The sequence below is a fragment of the Phalacrocorax carbo genome, chromosome Z (assembly GCF_963921805.1).
Source record: "Phalacrocorax carbo chromosome Z, bPhaCar2.1, whole genome shotgun sequence".
Taxonomy (NCBI): domain Eukaryota; kingdom Metazoa; phylum Chordata; class Aves; order Suliformes; family Phalacrocoracidae; genus Phalacrocorax; species Phalacrocorax carbo.
In genome coordinates, this window is record NC_087548.1 from 27,958,885 (window position 1) to 27,978,626 (window position 19,742).

General features: G+C 38.4%; 2 protein-coding genes across 12 annotated transcripts in view; one reads left to right on the top strand and one right to left on the bottom strand.

The window, feature by feature from the left end:
- The window catches only part of PDE8B (phosphodiesterase 8B), a 34,774-nt gene extending 18,124 nt beyond the window's left edge, over positions 1-16,650 (bottom strand). Inside the window, exons 1-8 of the mRNA XM_064438751.1 lie at positions 16,584-16,650; positions 16,382-16,441; positions 15,323-15,380; positions 11,867-11,955; positions 7,953-8,031; positions 7,294-7,434; positions 5,459-5,547; positions 4,739-4,799 (exon numbers count right to left, since the gene is read on the bottom strand). Coding sequence (XP_064294821.1) covers positions 4,739-4,799; positions 5,459-5,547; positions 7,294-7,434; positions 7,953-8,031; positions 11,867-11,955; positions 15,323-15,380; positions 16,382-16,441; positions 16,584-16,606 — 600 coding nt within the window. The 5' untranslated portion in view covers positions 16,607-16,650. The remainder of the gene's footprint in view (positions 1-4,738; positions 4,800-5,458; positions 5,548-7,293; positions 7,435-7,952; positions 8,032-11,866; positions 11,956-15,322; positions 15,381-16,381; positions 16,442-16,583) is intronic.
- The window catches only part of WDR41 (WD repeat domain 41), an 89,160-nt gene that overhangs the window by 46,814 nt on the left and 22,604 nt on the right, over positions 1-19,742 (top strand). For 6 of the 11 annotated variants that reach the window (XM_064438756.1, XM_064438752.1, XM_064438758.1 and 3 more), the window contains one exon: positions 6,186-7,299. The exons of 2 other annotated variants lie outside the window; for them this stretch is intronic. In XM_064438756.1, the coding sequence (XP_064294826.1) occupies positions 6,186-6,304 (119 nt within the window). In that variant the 3' untranslated portion in view covers positions 6,305-7,299. Of the gene's footprint in view, positions 1-6,185; positions 7,300-15,541; positions 16,389-19,742 lie in introns of those variants that run through there. 3 more of the 11 variants (XM_064438761.1, XM_064438764.1, XM_064438763.1) reach the window with 2 other exon arrangements.

Consider the following 19,742-nt stretch of genomic DNA (forward strand, 5'->3'; position numbering starts at 1 on the left):
GTCCAGTTATTTTAAAAAAAGTGTTCGGCAAAGATTCTTCTTAAGGTGTAATTAGATGTAGAGAAATAATACAAAAGTAAACAGATATGCAGGAAAATCACAGAAACAATAGTGCTTTTATGTACTAAATTCCTGTTTTAACGCCAGTGTCTGCAAGAGAACTGGCATTCATTTTTAGATAGTGGTTTACGTGCAGATAGCATGTGAACCCAAAAGATTCCAGGAATAAAACACAAGAAATAAAAGAATCCCAAAATGTTCATTTTTTTCCCTGTACAGTAATTAAAAAAACATTTTCTTAGTACCATCTAAGCTAATTTTGCATGCGTCCTTTCATGGGCCACTCATAAACTGTACTTCAAAAAACCCAGTTACAAAAACAACTCTCCAGAACTGAGGAGTAGAGGTAGGTGTCATTCATCAGAACTTTCTTTATTTTCAAGTAATTTTTAGTCATTCTCATGAATGAAAAAGTTAAACACAAAATCTTAATTCTTTGGGCTTCTTAAATTCTTGGGTAGCTCTGCTGATAGTTATTTCAATCTTTCTTAGAATTTAAATAAAATATTTCCATCATCCTGAAGTTTACACCTATTGCTTGGTCTACAGTAACACAGATGAAATGCTTCTCTGCTTTTCCCTCCTGCTCAGAAACAAAAGCAGTGTCTGTGCTTTTATTATTATTAGCAGCTTAATATCTGCTAATCACTTCACCCCATTCCTTTGTTTCATGGTTACAAGAAAGTTAATGGGAAAACAGCAGAAATTTCAGTTCCTTAATTCCTCCCTGTAAAATTAGCACATGACATATTTAGGTATAGCTAGTAGAGGCACTGAAAAGGACTAAAAATAACGCATTACCTTTTTTACTGTATTCACTAGAGAAGGTATATATACCCTCTAGTTCAGATGAAAAAACTTCAGTGCTTGACACTGCACTTACACATTATTCATTATACATCATATTTAGGAGTCCAGTACTGTCATCTAATCTATGCTGATTAGCTCCTCTGTCCAAATCCATAATCTGCCTATAGCAAAGCATTAGGTTGCATGGAAGCACGAAATCCATGGTTGCAACCTGTGAGTTAAAAGGAGAGTTTGGCAAGGTTGCACTTATGTGCTTTTAGTGCCCTTATCATTGTGTGACAGTGCATGCTGCAAGGTCCTTACAGGGATTATTCAGGAAAGAAAGGAAAGGAATGATACAAATTCTCTTTTCCATCATTCTTGCACACCTTCCAATTTTTTTTTCCTTATTGCTGTTGGGAGAAGGTGTGCGAGAGGGTGAAAGGAGAAGACAAGAGAATGGAAAGGAAAAAACCCAAAATTCAGGAGTGGCTTTCTGTAGTGAATAATAATAATAAAAAAAAAAACCCAAAACCCCAAAAAGGAAAGGGAAATCCTATGATCAGACTTTGTATAAATCTTGTTAGAGGGAGTGTAAGGAAAGATTCTTCCTCCAGAAAACTGATTTTAAAAGCTTAAACATCTGTATTGTAATCATGCAGGAGCTCTCAGACAAATCGTCTTGTCCAAATCGAGTTAAGATTGAGGAAGCTCGTCAGATATGGTACAGGGACACAAGGCATCTGTACTGCTTGTTCTGGTTCCAAACTGGAGCATATCTCAGAGCCCATGGATATGACTTTGTCTACTTCACTACTGGCAGAAAATATTGGCACAGTCCTCTGAGTGGTCCACTAAAACAATAAATCACATCTCCGTTCTGAATACTTCTCTTACCCCTTCTGCAGGCATGACCTGAAAGAGCCATGTAAGGTAAGTTACGAGGGCAGTTACACAGATAATCTTGGGCTGGTATGTTCTTAAGAGGAGAAGCACCACCTCTGTTATAAGTTTATGAATGTGCAAACACTGGACTCTATCCTGCCAGGTCTCAAATTGACAAAGGCAGCATTAATCACTACCTAGGCTTCAGCACATGGGAACAGTCACATGAAAGTCAATCCCCATTCATAAACCTTCACTGTAAGAATGCTTAATACACTCTCAGATATTTTTTTTTAATGCATAAATCTAACATGCTTAATTTTTGTATGTGATAAATCTGGCACAGAAATCCAGGAAGAGTCCTACACAGTGATCTCTAATCATAGTGTGATATCGCTAATGGAGGCTGTCAGTAATGACATACAACATGTCTACATTTTTTAAGGTGAATCAATGCATAATAACATAAGGATGCTTCTAAGTCTGCATATAGTGTCTGAAAGATGAGATCAAGCTGTTTATAATTACATTGATGCAGTGAAACATTAGACATTTGCATCAAAATTTGAATCATGACAGATTTTATTGCTCTGTAACTAAATAGTTTGTTTGACATCCTTTAACTCTTCCATAAAGAATTATCTGTGTCTTGAAAAGAAACCTAATTTTTTTAGGGCAGAGAAAAGTTCTACTGTTGCAAGTATTCAGGTGTAGATTTTAGGGAAACTGCAGTGTGCAAATGTTGATCATATATATAAAATACTGTAATATATAAATACTATAAATATACTCAAATATATAAAATGCTAATACCATTGCATTAGTAGTGCTACAAAAATAGCTCTAAGAAGTCTTATGAATATAATACAGATATATTATATGAATATAATATAGATATTCCTATACATCACCATCACTGCCCTTCTAAAATGGAAAAAAAAAAATCCAACCCAAAACCAAAACAACACCCAAACCCCCAAAATTCCGACACTGACGTTTTCATGCAATGTGAGAGCACCTGGTGCTCTACTACAGGCAGGAGGTATTTCCACTACAGAACTGAAACAGAATAATTACCTAGTTCTGTTGGACGCACCTTGGTTTTTTCCCCAGTGGACATTAAATCTCCCCAGACCGTGCTTTTTCTGTTAGGCTGTGCTCTTTAACCTTTGTGGTAGATCTCTACACCTATGGAGAACCCTTCAAAGGCCATATTCCCTGAGCTCACGAAATGCGTAAAGCTCCCCAGACCTGTAGCTTGTCGTGTTAGTGCTTTAGTCACCAATAACTGCTCGTGAACAAATACTAAAAAATGCCAATTGATGGTGCTTTCCAGCAGTGCCAGTAGTACAGAGAATATGAATGTAGCCTTCGACACAAGTCCCTAACTAAAATTTGTTTCTTAAGTTTACTGGCTTAGGCAGTCCAGTGAAAGGGACAATGAAAAAGAGAATAGAGATGAACTTTGACCTATATTCCTACTGCTTTTTTACAGATGGCTGCAGCATTGTAATTGTTTTGTACTGATTATCTTGCACTAAGAGTATCACATCCACATTTCCCTGTACCAGTCTTTCAGCTGTGTGTACGTTATAGAAAAAACCATCAAATTGTATCTCACTTTCAAATCAACATAAAAGCAGCTATAAACTAAACTATATAAATGGTGAGGTATAAATAATGAATTAAAAAGAAATACATGTAACTTTAGCACTGCTTCTACTACAAAACTCTCTTGTACTCTAGCCTGAGCACTTTAAAAGATCCTGCTACTGTAAATGATACGTTGCTGCTAATACTAAAAATCCATGTTTAGTTAAAAAATCAGGTCAATTTAAAACATTTTGAGCCTTGTTTTTCAGTGATAGACCTTCAAAGCTCTTCCAAAGGTTGAGCAGATTTCTCCTTTGACTGGTTACTATCTGTCCCCACAAAAACTTGTGCAAGGGGGATGGTTTCAACAGCCAAATTTTGCAGAATACCAGCTATGAACTTCTTCCAGTAGTGGCATTTTTCCAATAATGTGTTAATATTCAGTATTGTTATACTGAAGAAGGGGCAACTAGAAATAGTAGTGACTTTCTAAATACCGTATATGCACAAGTGTCTCTACCCACATCATGAATAAAAGCACATTAAAATTCTAAATAAACCAAATACATAACCCCTCCCTTAAAGAACATGGAAACACACCATGTTTCCCAAGCACATCCTCAGCCTAAAATGTTGCCAGCTACTTCCTATGCTCCCCACTTTCCATCTCACCCCCACAGACCACAGGATAAAGACGGATTTCACTCCTTTGCTCACAAAAGTCCAAACCTCTTCACCCTACAGGCCAGGTACTAAAGTATTTTTGAGGCAAAGTATGTGATACAGTAATTTGCTTCAGACACTTTCAGAGGGAGAGAACCAGGAGCAGATGATAACAAACAGCTCCCCGTGCCACCAGCTTGGGTGCAGGTGCTGCTCGGGTGGAAACGTGCCTGGACCGCAGAGACTGGGGTGAACTGCTACTGCTGGTTTACTTGGGTTATGGCTTGGGTTACACCCCTCCACAACACATGTTCTGAGAAGCATACAATGCCTCAGGTCCTGCGTGGAGGCTATACTTTATTCAAGAACCATACATTGGCAAACCCTGTGACAGCTGAGCATAGGTCATTATTACACATAAGTACACCAGATCAGACTGGCAAGAGCAGCTCTAGAAAAAAAGCAGCTGAACTCTCTTTGGACTATGGTCAATGTTGTTCCACAGTGTCATGGACTCAACTATCGCATCTGTGCTCCAGAGAATTAAAGTGTTTCTTTCTCTACTCTGCAGTCCTACAGAAGGAGAATATCCCATGCAGATACTGAAGTTTTCTTGCTTGCTCCAACAATCAGTGAGAATCTTGTTGACAATATACATCACGTCCTCTTCGAAAAATAGCAATTTCTAAACCAAAAATATAAGTTTACCAAAAGCAATGGAAATTATGACATGAAAGAAATACGATACCTGTTTGTTGTTTTCATTGGTACAATGCAGCCTTTTGAGGGACACAAAGTGTCTTATTTTCCTAGCAACAGAAATAATCACTTGTTACTATATCAAATAGTAAAGAGAGAAGTGATACACTGCTGTTTTCTAAAGCGGAGGTCTCTATGCCCTCATGAAACAAGATACCAAACCCAACAGACAACTGGGTGACAAGCACTGCTTCAGCGTTATGGCTATGTTTTTGTCCCAAGACACCTGGTCCCTTTGCTCCTGCAGGGATTCACCTGCACATCTGGGAGCAGAATTTGGCAACGTGCCCATACTACACTGCAAAGGCATGCGGACATGCAAGCGTGCACACAAACAAGGGGATCGCCCAGCTCCCAGTCCTTCCAGCTGACTGGGTAACAGTTTGGATACTGTAGAATGACTTCATAAAGAAATGCATGGTAACATGAACCTAAACGTCAGCTTGCAGATACCCTCAGCAGAAACACTTAATTGTTATCACTTTACAGTTCTTTTAGCCAGCATATAACGACATCAAAACGGACGAACGTCAGCAAAGAACATGACCGTCTCAACTTTGCTTATTCTTTCCACGTTGCCTGAAGTCATCAGTTGTATCATCACCCTGCTACTAAATACATGGAGGTTCCTGTCAAACTTAGAGATGGGGAAAGCAGAGAGAAGGCCCTAAGAAGCAGAAAGCAATTATGTTCTGGACAAGTTAGTTACCCTCCTTGACCAATCACAGGTGTTATCTTCACATGCTGCTGGATACTGTCTCCTGATTTTCTTCTTGCATAGTAAACTCCTTGCCATTCCTAAGCAAACACACACAACAGACAGCATTTAAGAATACATAGCTTGCAGTCAAATATTAGTCTCCTATTACACAGTCCTTACATAGTAAATAATTACATATTATTTCATGGTTGTATTTTTTAAAATAGTGTAAAGTTTATTAATACAGAGTAGCACCTTTAACAGACAACAGACATTTGGTAATGTAAGGACAGTGTAAATATATTTCTCTTGTGAGAGACTATAATTTTTTTTTTTTACAAAGAACTTTAGGAATCATCTACTTTGAGGGGTTACAAACATTCTTGCCAGGTAGCACCATAAGCAGTGGTGGCTGCAACACATCCAGAGAGTATTTCCCTTGGGAGCAGAAGAACCAAACTGCACTGAGCACCATTCACCTTTGAAGTTGTCAGTTGTCAAGTGATATGTGTGCTAATTTTCAGAAGCCCTTTATCTAACGATATTCTTCAGCTAACCTCAGGTAACCAACACCCTATTCTCACTCCATGACTGTTTTCCCATGACCATGGATATCCGAGGCACTCTAGATCAGCAAAAGGAAGGAACAATTTCTTCATCGTTCATCCTGTTCTCCCATGCAAATGGCCATTTTCCTGGCCAGCCACTAATTTTCTCTCCATTCCCACTGCTACAGGAAAGCATCAAGAGGACTGCAGGCTAACCAAGAGCCATATATGCACCATCCTTTGGCAGTGCACTGATGCAGAGATAAAAGGTATCCTCTTGTATGGATTGGAGAAGAAAGGAAGATAAAGCAGAAGGTTTCTTTCTCCTTACCTTAGCTCAAAGAAGAGAGATTTTTAAAGAGGGAGCTACTTGGCAGCAGAGTAGGATGGAGTTGGAAAATGGGTGGAAGATACATTCTCTGTCACAGACAAAGATGGGTGGATGCAGAAGACACACAGGGCCTTTGAACAGGCAGTGCTAGCACCTGGGCAGCTTATATAAATGAGGAGGAGCAAAGGAAAAGCAGCTTGCAGGTACTGCTAATGAACAAAGGTGAACCTGCAAACAACTCCAGACAGTGACTCCCAGAGCTCAGATCATTGCTGGATGTGACTCAAAGGTTCAAGAACTCCCCAAAATTCATGAAGCAGAGGGTGAGACAGGGAAGTGTAAGAGGTACTTCTGCAACCCATGGGAGATGGGATAGGAGAATGTTGCATGTATTAAGGGAACATATTGCCAGGAACATGTAGTGCTTTTGTGGCCCGTCAGCACCACAACAGGAGTTCACAGTACACCGCAGATATCCTAACAACAGTTAGGAAAAAAAACCCCACTGGGTGATGATATATTTTGGTCACAACTGACTATGCCATGTGGTGCTTAAAGCACGCAGTCAGTGAAGGCTCTGCAGTTATGACAGAACAGTTAAACCCTTTGGTTAGATGATGCAGCCACCTGAGAGACTGACTGAGGGACAAATTGTTACATTCCAACTAACAAAAGCTCTATGGGCTCTAAGCAAAACAGAAACACAGAAAATGTTCTCATATTGATCTTAAGCCAACAGATCAGTAGAGGATTTCAGTCAGATCCTAAAAGCAAAGCTGAAGAAACCTGTAGTCATTTGTCTGAGGCTTGTGCTGTTGTGCTCATAAAACATGTGAGGAGCAGAATTCTGGTCTTTGATGTGCACTCATGAAAACCACAACTTGTGTTCTTAAACCTAGAGCAGTAAAACCAAAACAGAATAGAAATCTAAAGCATTTTTGCATGAGTTGATTTTATTTGCTTACCTTTCCTTTTTTAATAAATGTGTTGATAGTATCTAAAAGATCTGCACAGTTTTTATCACTTTTTGGTAGTTCAGTAAGTTCCTTGCCAATAAGTTCTCCTTTGTGATACCCCATCATCCGTTCAAAGGCTGGATTAACATACTGCCAAAACAAAAGTACTTTAGAATAATATGAAAAAGAATGTACTTAAAGAATAATTACTCATGTACAACTTCCAAATTGTTACAAGCTATACATCTAAAGCCATAACCACACATCCCTACAATTCAGTGTTTTTCATATAAAAATACTACATAAAGGTGAAACATTTTATTCTGAACACAGAAGGCAATATGTAAACTGTTATCAGAAGGCAGATAAAGAACAAAACACTTTACTGTACAGGTTATCTAGTTCTGCTACAGATTTCATGATGGATTTACCATAAGCAATAATACTTTACTGAAAATTATAATCTAAATAAAGTTACTGAAGGAAAAGTCTAAAAATTCAGCAGGCATCAATGTGCAGCATCCAGAAATAAGGCAGTTCACTGTACAGGGCTTTGTAATGGGCAACAAAACTAAAATACTGAAATAGAACAGAAACTACTAAGCAAAGATATTTTGGGGGTTCCTCTGCCCAAGCTCTGCAAAATAGTTACATTTTCCCCCCCCTACCTGAATGACATGATCTTCACTGGTTATTTCTATGGCTTCCTGACAATGGTCTAAAGCCGTAAACACTGCATTACAAGCCCTGAAATTAGCAAATGATTCACATTAGTTTTAGCGTTAGAACAGTTTGCTCACTATAAATACATTATTATATTTTACTTATCAATAGATGAATCACAAGTAGCATGTTGTTTTGATTAAACCATATCACTATCTGCATTATGTTTTTTTGCCTGGAAATTCAGCTTCAGGCAGCCCTACTGTTAACGTGGTTTTACTGCAGACCACGTTGTAAAATTACTCATGGGTACTGCAGCATCTTAGTAGTATACTTTTTTCCTCCAAACATGCTCTAGAAAGCAGAAACATCACAATTAGCTGTAAAAATAATAAATGGCTGTTACATCAGAATAGCAAGTTTTGTGATCCTTAAAGACAGGGACCACAAAAATCACCACAGTGGATATATACAAAGATTTGAATACAGCAAGTAGATCGATCAAAGAAGTTGGAATACAACATAATTAAAGGAAACAACTTAAGCCATCACAAAGTCCTAGTCAGAAAAATATTGGTTTTCCTGCTTCCAAGTAATAATTCAGTGACTTGATTTCCATACATCGTGATCTTTATTAAGCGCCAGAATGATCTTCATTTCCCATTTTTATCATGGCTATTCTTGAACTAATGCAGGAAAACAAAAGTCTTACCTTCTTGCTAAAGAATTTAAATTGCTTAAGTTATGATTTACACAGCATGTATAATATAGGCTTTTAATACTACAAGGAAAAATATATATACATATATATAGAGAGAGTGCATACTAAAAGAAACAACCTAGGCATACTTACTTTGATAGATGTCAGTACTTCATCTTTGATTTAGACTAAACACAAACTAATTATCTTCTATATATGTCTCATTGAAGGGAACATAAATGCACCATACATAAAGATTCTTGTATACAGTTATTACCTAAAAGGAACATCGTGCTCCCAGACTGCATAGTGGGGTTTGAATAAATACCGATGACTAGAGAATTAAGAAATACAGGACATTGCTAGTTCTGCTTATCATGGAATTAACTCAAAAATGAATAGGATACACAGAGAGATATATACATAGAGACATAGACATGCAGCTGCATGAAGATTTGTAGGAACAAGTGTTGTCTACAGAAGACAACAGCGGTATTTCACCTCATACAATAAAAGGAGCTCCCAATGTAATTTTACAAGTGACTTTCTAGCAGTCCAAGCCAGCTCCAAAGTGTGATTTTGTGCTGTGTGAAACAACTAGTTTATCTCAGTGATAGATGCCTGTCTGGTATACCAGCTGCTAACAAATGTAATTATGAAACTTTCTGCAAGAACACACAGAGCTATGTTTGCACTATTCAAACCTCAGTATTTTCATTTGATCTGGCAAACAAGCCAGCAAAATTACAAGTTTAAATGGCCCATATCCTCTGATTAATACACACCTCCCAAGAATATCCAACAAAGCTTCAAACCAGAAGCAGCTATGCGGAGAAGCAGAGTCCCCACTTGGAATGGAAAGACACTTCTGACCACTGACATGACCTTATATACTGTTTTCTTGGGCTGGTCCTACTTTTCCACCAAGTTTCTCTTGTATCTGAACACCTGAAATATTGTGGTTTTAATACCATTGACTAACTTGCTGAAAATATTCTCTCTTCCCTTTCACTGTTACAAAGCTGCATAGAAGACCTACTGAGACAGCAAACAGATCAGAGACCCAGTGGATAGACATACAGTGCAACGCCTTTCCCCACTTAATTAAGCCACTCAGAAGAAAGCAAGTTATAATGAAACAGCATTACCAAACACTAGTTCTGCTTAATTTTAACAACAAATTCATTTAGAGCACCTACCTAATCAGGCGGAGGCAGGGGGAAATCCTCCGTTGCAAGACATCAGCTTCTCCAAGTTACAAATATGCCTTTTCAGAAAGTTTATCCTTTAAAAGGCTACTTCATGCCCCGAGATGTTAGTACAAATACTGCTTATAAATGTTACTTCTGGTTGTTACATGATGAGGAATATTGAACTATTTAACTATCCTGGGCCTGCATCTCTCAAACTCTTTAAACTACTTAGGTATTCTGGACTGCATGCGGCAGTGGCAGTACCAAACCCAAAAATACTACTTTTTTTTTTTTTTTCGTAGTATTTTTCAATGCTGCCTAAGTTTCCTAAAACAGACCTGTCCAGAGGTGATGTGAATAAGTATACACACACATAAGTATATATAATGTGTATTATCAATATACAAAAGACATGATAACACAGAATACATTTTATATAATGTTGTTATTTACATAAATTAAAAGGAATTAGGCTCACAGTTTATGTAACTACATTTGCAAGAGCAAAAGCAAGCAGAATTACAAGTGGGTGGTATACTGCTGTTCCCATAAACAATATGGATGAAAGAACTGCCAGTAGATTGAATACCACTGGGGACTGACATTGCTTCCTTCCAATTTTAATGAATTTTAAGACTTTTTTTGGTGATGGCTATAAATAAACTTGCAGAAAAATATGGTAGCAAATATGAATCATGCTCCCTGTGTTACAGTTTTAATTATCTGCATTCATAATTGATACTACTCATGTAGAGATGCTCAAATTGTATTTGCATCTCGTTCTCGAAACATAAACTACAAGCATTGTGTGTATGAGTGACAGCTTAATCTTTCTATATAAAACTGATGTTTCTGATCTATGCTGACTTAATTCAGACATCACTCACTTCAGGTTGCATTTACAACTGAACAACAAACCAAGGCAGGACCACATGATACCTAATTAACTTCTAAAATTTCACAGCTGCTTTATTTTCCTGCTGAGTTTGGGAAAACACCTATTAAAAATTTTGTGAGCCCAAATTCTATTTTTTTCCTCTGAAAATTTTACTGTAGTTGCCTTCTGCCTGTATAAACATGTAGTCACATGAATGTGGAGTCACTTTGGGATTGGTTTTCAATGAAAATCTTAGGAAAATCTACTTCTTAAACAGAGACACTGAATTCTGTAGCAAAGTGATAGCATTCTCTGTAGAAGGAACTGGAATTAATTTATGACACTCAGGGAACTACACCTTCTCTGCATGACACTCAACTTCAAGGGCTTTTTTTCATATAGTTGTATTGCAAACGTTTACATGCATGTATAAGCACTTGTATTAAATATAAAATTAGTCACATAAAAAGTGCTAGGGGAATGAAAGTAATTGAATTTCTCACTAAGATAAAAAACTGCTCCTGGTCCACCAGGTCTTGCCCAAGCAAGAAAATAAAAACTCAGGATATGAACAGCCAGATCAAGACTGTGTTCAGCTCAAGCTATCAAATATGAAATCTCACACACATGAGATCAAGAATGACTTTGTAAAGTTTTACTGTCATGTAAATTTGCAGCCCATAAACCTTGCACACAAGACAGCATTTTATAAACTTTGCTTTTACAATTAAATGAGCCAAAGTAATTGTTCTGCCATATTTCTGCTAAAGGATCTTGCCATGGCTGTAATGCTGGTAGTAGTGGCCACTAGAATGTTGCCAAATCCAATATGGGCACCTCAAGACATATGGGGGACAAGCATGCATCAGAATAAAGGACATTTTCTGCATTTTACATTAAGAAAAGCCATCATTCAAACCACCGGTGAATGGAACATACACAGACCGAGCTTTCTCAAGGTACCAGTTACTAAGGCACGTAAATTTGTCCTTTAAAAAATAACAGCAGAAGGAAATAAGGGTATACGATATTAATTAACATACAGATGCAAAGCACATATATGCATAGCTGGGAAGAAGCAGCAAGTAACCTGATACAATTCTGTAGACCAACCGGTTGATGTTTGCAGTTTCTTACACTTCTACATACCGTAATTTGAACTGAGATCGCACTTCCCCGTGTTCTATTTGAACCAGTTCATTGTAACAAGCAGTTATGCAGCTATTCTCCATGAATTGCTGGAAGACAAAACAAGAGTGCATGAAATACATTGGAATGTTTTTAAACTGTTATTTCTGTTCCTGCATCTAAAACTCTAACCTTACAAAGAGAGCTGGCACAAGACCAGCAAAAGGCTGCGAAGGTGATTAACATCAATCCTGTGAGGAAAAGCTGAGAGAGCTGGGACTGCTCAGCCTGGAGAAGAAAAGGCTCAAGGCGAGATCTCATCAAGGTATGTAAATATCAGAAGAGAAAGTTTAAGAAGACTGAGCCAGCCTCTTTCAAATGGTGCCCAATGGACTAGAGGCAATAGGCAGAAAGAGAAACACAGGAGATTCCCTCTGAACATTAGGAAATACTTTTTTTACTGTGAGGGTGACTCAGCACTGGCACAGGTTGCCCAGGGAGGTTGCGGAGTCTCCATCCTTGGAGATCTTCAAAAGTTGTGTGGGCATAGTTCTGGGCAACCTGCTTTAGGTGGCCATGCTTGAGCAGGGAGGTTGGGCAAGGTGACCTCCAGAGGTCCCTTCCAACCTTGGCCATTCTGCGATGCTGTAGAAATAAAAAGCTTTAGTTGTACCTTTTGTGTTCACTAATCATCTTTTCCCCAGGAATTATTTTCTAGTTAAGACAACATAGCTATCTAAACACAAAGCAAGTATAAAAATATGCTAAAACCTCAAGTGTGAATTTTCTCATTTTGTTTTAGCAACCCAGTTAGAAACAGATAAACTAAAAAAACCCATACACAATCTCACACAAAACCAGTATTGTCTTGATGTTTTATTTTGAACATCTATCCTTAATACAGAATGGAAATGGAATACCTTAGAGACATACAAAGTTCATGCTAAAAAAAGAAAAAAAATTAATGATATTTGGCATTTCATTTGTTTTCAAGCAAATATTGCAACTGAAACTCAGAAGATGAAGCAACTTTGCTTCACAAGTAATTTCACTGAGCTGTCACTATGAATTCAAAAGTGCAGTAAAGTATATAAAGTAAGGAGCATGCTGAGAACAGTTAACAAACTTTCATATACTCCAGACCAGAGAAAATGTCCATTCTTTGTTAGGCAAAGGTAGTAAGCTGAAAGGCTTGGTCCTGCTGAAATAAAAAACTTATGTTGGTACAAAAGAAGTAGATTCTCTGACTTCAGTTAATATTTACTGCTCATTAATAAACTTCTGCTATTGAGAGCTAAATCACTCCTTTAGAAATATGTGCACCAACTCTACTTTCCACAGAAAACACCCTGTGTTGTCACTAGTTCTGCCAGCACAGCTGCATGCAAAGTCAGGAGGCAGACTCAAACCTCCAAGGAACAAAGATGGCTTTTAAGAGATCTGCACTACTCTCCTGTATGAAAAATTGTGTTTTGGGGACCAACAGCTTAATCCCAAGTTGCTAGCAAAATGGTAGCGATAGGACAAGGGGTAATGGTTTTAAACTAAACGGTGGTAGATTCAGACGGGATGTAAGGAAGAAATTTTTTACAGTGAGGGTGGTGAAACACTGGTGCAGGCTGCCCAGAGAGGTGGTAGATGCCCCATCCCTGGAAACATTCAAGGTCAGGTTGGACAGGGCTCTGAGCAACCCAATCTAGTTGAAGATGTCCCTGCTCATTGCAGCAGGGTTGGACTAGATGGCCTTTAAAGGTCCCTTCCAACCCTAACTATTCTATGATTCTATGAGTTAACTAACATATACTCTTAAACTATATTTTACTTCATCATAATTGGATTCCACTGTCATCCTATACAGAACTTGACCCAAGCCACAAGAGTCATCAGCTAGTAGGAATGCATAATTCTTCTTGGTTAGCAAGAAATACTAGGTTTAATATTAAAGATTTATTTTGTTGCAAACTAGAAAGTTTTTATAGTAACTGGTCAATGAGAATCAATATTTGTTTAGGAAAAGAACTAAATTTTGAAATACAAGACAAGATTGTAATGGAGTCAGTGCAAACCCTGAGGACCCCTGTTTGCTAATTTAAATCGTAGTTAAAAATCAGTCAGGAAGCCAAATCACTTATTGAAATTAGTCCATCCTGAGTAGGCCATCACTATTAGATTTATGGGACTGAGAGGAAAAAAAAATTAGCATAATAAATGTACTGCATTAACAACATCATTAATATCCAAACAGAAGCTGTTAATGATAAAGGGAAAAAAAATATGTAATAAAATAGACTTTCTGGAGAAGGAGGAAGAAAAAACAGGATGAGATTCCCTGCAAATACTTTCTCTCTGTTTGAAGAAGGGTATTTTTAAATATTTGTGTATGTGTGTGTATGTTTGTGTGGGTTTTTTGTGTTAATGGATTTAGTCCCTACTGGTCCTCATCCAAGCAGAAATAATTCCTATGTCCTCCCCACTGTGAAACAGGATCTTTGACATCAGATGTGTTTTAAAGGCTTGAAAGTAATTTCAATAGTGAATTACTATATTATGCAAGTTATCTGATAAATCTGGGACACCTAGAAGGTATGGTTAAAGCAGCTGTTAAGTGCAAAAATATTTTACTTTCCTAGGCAGACAGTGTGCCACCAAGATGTGTCTCAGAGCCTCACAGTGCCTCCTCTGGCTCTACTCAGTACTACACTTACAGTTATAATCTTGCCCACAAAACATATTGCCCTGCATTGTTTTTAAATGAAACACTTTTAAATTAAAGACTTGAGAAGAAATAAAGATTTCTGTTAAAAATATTAAACTTTTTTTTTGAGAGAGAGAGAGGGAGGGAAAAAACTGCACTAAGAAAACACTGAAATTCTTGGGCTGACTTACTTCTTAGCCTTCACTTTTCCAATTTTCAGAACATCTGAGAGCTTCATAAATGCTTCTGCCTTTAATGATTTTGCCCCCACAGTGCCCTTGCAGGAGAGGCAAGATCTGTTACCTCTTTTAGGAGATGATCTGCAAATGATGAGTCAGGTGCATGTTCTGCTTTGTAAAGAAACTCAAGCTGAATACGAGTTAGCTTAGATACTGGACTCGGTATGAGCACATTAGCATGACATTCTACCTAGGTTAATTCCCTTCCTTCTCTGATTTTCCTTACTACAGTTAATTGTCCTAACTATATATAGTTAATTCTCAGATCAGAAAGGCAGGAGTTCCCAGCTCTGAAAATCTAGGTTCAGTTGCTTACCCTTTTCCAACCTTTTCATGAGTGGCTTTGGATGGATATTAATGATATACGAATGCAATATAAATCAGCTGTAATAGTAAAGTTAGCCATTCATAAGGGAGCTTATGTATTGAAGCAATAGAAGCACATCAGTGGACACTGTATAGTTTTCAATTTGAGGAAGTAGAAGTGCCTGCAACTTACAAAGCAATCATTGTTATTATATTAAATATGTAATTTATACATACCCTATTAAAGCCTGCACTAAGAAGGGGAAGAACAGAATCCTCTTCTTGGTCAGCAGATCTACAAAACAAAATGTATGGTCACACAACATTTAAGAATTAGATGGTGTCAATCTAACATAGTTACCTAAACATAATGAATGCAGTAAGAACACTCTTGCATGAAAGACATACATAAAATCATACTGTTACAGGAGTTGATGCTACTGTCTTCTTTTGTAGGTATTTGCAGCTATTACTGCAACCTGATAGTTCTTCCTACAGAAACTTGACTCTACAAGATACTCTACAGAAGTCCTGTGTCTCTTCACAGACACAAAAGGGCATTATGAAAAGGAAGCGTGAAGAGGATAAAAGACATCCTGTGGTGTCTATGGGAAAGAATCTAAAAAATGCTATTAAGGAAAGTGCGAAGCAAGTGGTAAAATCCTGCTCAGCAGCAAACAGTCTGTTTTCTCATCTTGGCAGGAAGAGTTCTTCTCCTGCCACTCTATTTCCTAATATTTTAATTGAGCTAGGAAATTCATAAAATTAGAATGAATTCAGTAGTGTGCAGGAGTTTTAACAAAGGCACTTTTTTTGAAGGTATTCGAAAAACAATGTATTTAAGTGAGTAAGAATTCTGTCTGAATACATGGGGTATAAACTACTAAATAAGGATTTCGGGACAACAGTCTGGTGAGTTTAGTACCAACAGGATTGAAGTTTACTCTATTACCCAGTGAGCTATTTGATCTAGTTATTTCCTTTAGAAAGTAACACATAGCTTGCCTTTATTTTCCTTTTAGAAACCAACACATAGCTTTCTATTTTTTCTTAGTATACTGGCCATTACATTATGATCCTCTGAAGGTGATAGGGATAGTACTAGTCTGTATAAATGGAAAGTTATCAAGTACTTAAATAGGCCACATAAAACATCACTAACCCGTTTCAGGTGAAATAATATTATACTTACTCTATGAGGCTTGCTAGTAAGATACTTTCTGCTATTAGGTAACTATTATACATAACAGTCCTATGAAGTAAAATAAACATCTTTCACAAAACAGTAATACTTACGTGCGTGGAACCACAGCAAGTATTACAGTGTGCTCTGACTGTTTTGTAGCACGAATAGACCTGAGGAAACAAAAATTTCTCAGTTACACCACATGCTTTCTCAATGTTACTCTTGGTACCTTCACAGACAATATAAATGAAAACCAGGACTGAAAGATACTACTGAGGCTAGAAAACAGGATATCACACTGCCAAAACCTACCTGTCCCCACTTAAACAATCCATTTCCGCTTTGCTACCCAGTTCCTCAGATTTTGCTCAAAGCAGTGAAGAGGCAACAGCACTAAAAACACAGGGCATGTACAGCAGGTCTTCAAATCCACTCTTATACCCTAGCAAAGGTTTGCCCTGTTTACTTATGTTATTTGGGGCAGACTGCCCTGAACGCATGGGTTGAGAAAGGTCAGTCTATACAATGTATTTACAATACCCATTAGCTAATTTAAACAAGAATCTCCACCATCTTCTCCCATATTTACCGTTGTCTTTCTAGATATTGTAAAATCTTCTTTAAAGGGTGGCAAGTTCTTTTGGGGCATGCCAATAAGCAAAGAGGGTATAGAAAATGTATATGATAGACTATAATTTTTGAAATGCTGAAAAAACAAAATTTTACTGCTTTACATATTATTGATAAACTGGAAAAAACATGACCAACTATCAGAAGAACACTCCGTTCACTTTTTACTGCCTAAAGATAACTTTTTTCCAATTACATCATGCCGTCCTCAATAAAGGGTCTTTATATTTATTTGTTGGTCTTTCAGAAGAACTTCCATCAGCACAAGTATTTGAGCTTTAAACTGCTCCTTGTCATAAACATGACAAATTAGAGCTCATGATGTATTGAGAAGCACAGTATGGTATATGGTACAAAATGTGTGCTTCAGCTGAAACAATGTATTTTAGCAAAGAATCCCAATACTAAGCACTTGCAACCTCAGAGCTGCCAAGGCAGAGTAATGTGGCCCAGAAGAGGGATGTGAACTTTTGTGACGATCTGGCAGTCCCTGACACAGTGGACAAACACATTCCCTTGAAGCCCTGCAGCTTCAGCCTCCTGCAGCAGGCACGGACAGCAGGGAATAATTTCACGACAGCTCTGGTTTATACTCTGATAGAAACCCATGACCTAAAGAGACAATTCTATGATTCAGCTTTGCCAAAAGTGTATTTTTCATATTGTTCTCCTCTTACAGATATATGCAAATCTCCTGGCCTCAGTCCCCAAACTTTAATTCTACTTTCAGTTTTGGAGGTTGGGGTTTTTTTCTTATTTTTTGTTTTTAAAATTAGGAGGTTTTATTTTGTACAATGTATACTCAGCTTCAAGAGGAGCATAAGGGCCTTTAGGTTACCTGCAGATATGTTCCGCATCAAAATATCTGGAGTTCCTGTGATCTATAACAATTATTTCCTGGTGCTTATCAAGAAAACATTCAAGCGCTGACTCTGGAGTCCGGGCAATATTGCACCTGTATCCAGCTCTGTCACAAGCCCACCAGAAACTGTCACTTTGGTTGTCTTCTTTTGCAAAGATCAGCAAAACCTGCAAAGCATGTAAAACAGTGGCACCACATTCAGCATACAAAATAGTTCTCTGCTATCTTAAGAAACAATTCTGCTATACAAAATATTGAGTCTGCCTTGAAAGTGGGAAGATCGAACTACACACTGCAAAACAGCTGGTGCAGTAGCGCAACTTTCTTAATAGATAGAGTGGTTGTCAATAGATAATCAATAGTTAACTGCATAGGACTGATAATTAGGACAAAAACAGCTGTCAGATGATGAGTCTGTTCTAACTCATGTTCAAATTTAATCAGCAGCCACCCAGAGTAGGTGGGTAGGTGTTCAAACATCACGGCCACTCTCATCAGGCCATCCCAGCTGCACACACTTTTAATTGTAATGAACTGTCTGAAATGCAACTGCCTTCACTATCGCTCTTCAGGGACAAACAATTAACATAGCAAGGTTTTATTCACTATTTCTCCTTTGATGTACAACAAAATAGAGTTAACCCATATTATTTCAAAACTGAAAAGAACAGACAAGCAGGTATGGACAGGGCTGGGTAGGGGAAAAAAAATCTGAGTCAACATCACAAAATTGTCCCTAATTATGTAAATATATGAGGTAGTTTTGACAACTTCAACTTAACACTTAAGGAACGGCTCACAAGAGATCAGGTGGGATGTGTGCTGAGGCACTGTTCTGAAAACCAAACTGATGCCGTAGGAAGTCTTTTTGCTAACTGACGCACAGAATACAGGCTGAGAACAGCTGTATTTTTGTGCTTCTTGTGTGAAAGACTGTTTTCAGGAGCGAACAAATTTTTAATCCTACCTTTATAGTTCATATATTATCTGCGTATGAATTACACAGCTAGGAACAAAAGTAACGTAGACAATCCCCTTCACAATTTGCACATATTTGCCATAGCAACTGATCATTAACTATGCCAACCTGTGTGACAGATTGTGCTGGTTTTGGCTGAGAAGGGGTTAATTCTCCTCACTGTGGGGGTCGGCTACCTTTCCAGCTTCCCGCGCTCTGCCGCGTGGCGGGGGGGGGCTGGGAGGGGCAGGGCCATGGTGGGGGCGGCTGACCCCGACTGGCCAATGGCAGGTTCATTCCATACCATGTGACACCATGACCAATATATTGAGGTGGGGGCAGTTGCAGCGAGCGTGGAGGCGGCGCGCGGCTGCGGCGCGGGCAGTTTGTTCCGGCGGTTCGTTCCCCCTCTCCCCTCCCCTCCCTTCCCCTCCCCCCCCCGGGGCTTTGCGCCTCTCGTTGTTCTCCTTTACATTGCATTTCTACTGTTGTTTTCTTTTAATTTTAATTATTAAACTGTTCTTATCCCAACCCACGAGCGTTACCCTCCTGATTCTCTCCCCCATCTACCGGTGGGGCAGTGAGCGAGCGACTGTGTGGGGCTGAGCTGCCGCTAAACCACGACAGTCTTTTTGGCGCCCAACCTGGGGCTCAAGGGTTGGAGATAACAACAGCTGCTGGTCACAGCACCATGTTGTCCTTTTTGCAGTTGGTGTTACAGATTGGTGTTGGTTTGTTGAGTCTGCTGTGTTCTGCTGTGATTAGTAATGTTTTGCCTACAAGATTTGTTATACAAACACTCGTTTTCAGCTTTATCTGGTATTTGGGGTTTTTGCTGAAACCGTTACTGTACTTTGGATACCACCTTGTTGAGGCAATTAGCAATTATACCTCCTCCTCTGAGAGATTTTATATGGAGGAAATACAGAATAATACCTTTGCAACTTTGTTCTATGATGTCTGTGCCTTTGTTACAACAACGTCTTTGTATCTTGAACATCCTTGGGTAGTTAAGGTGCAC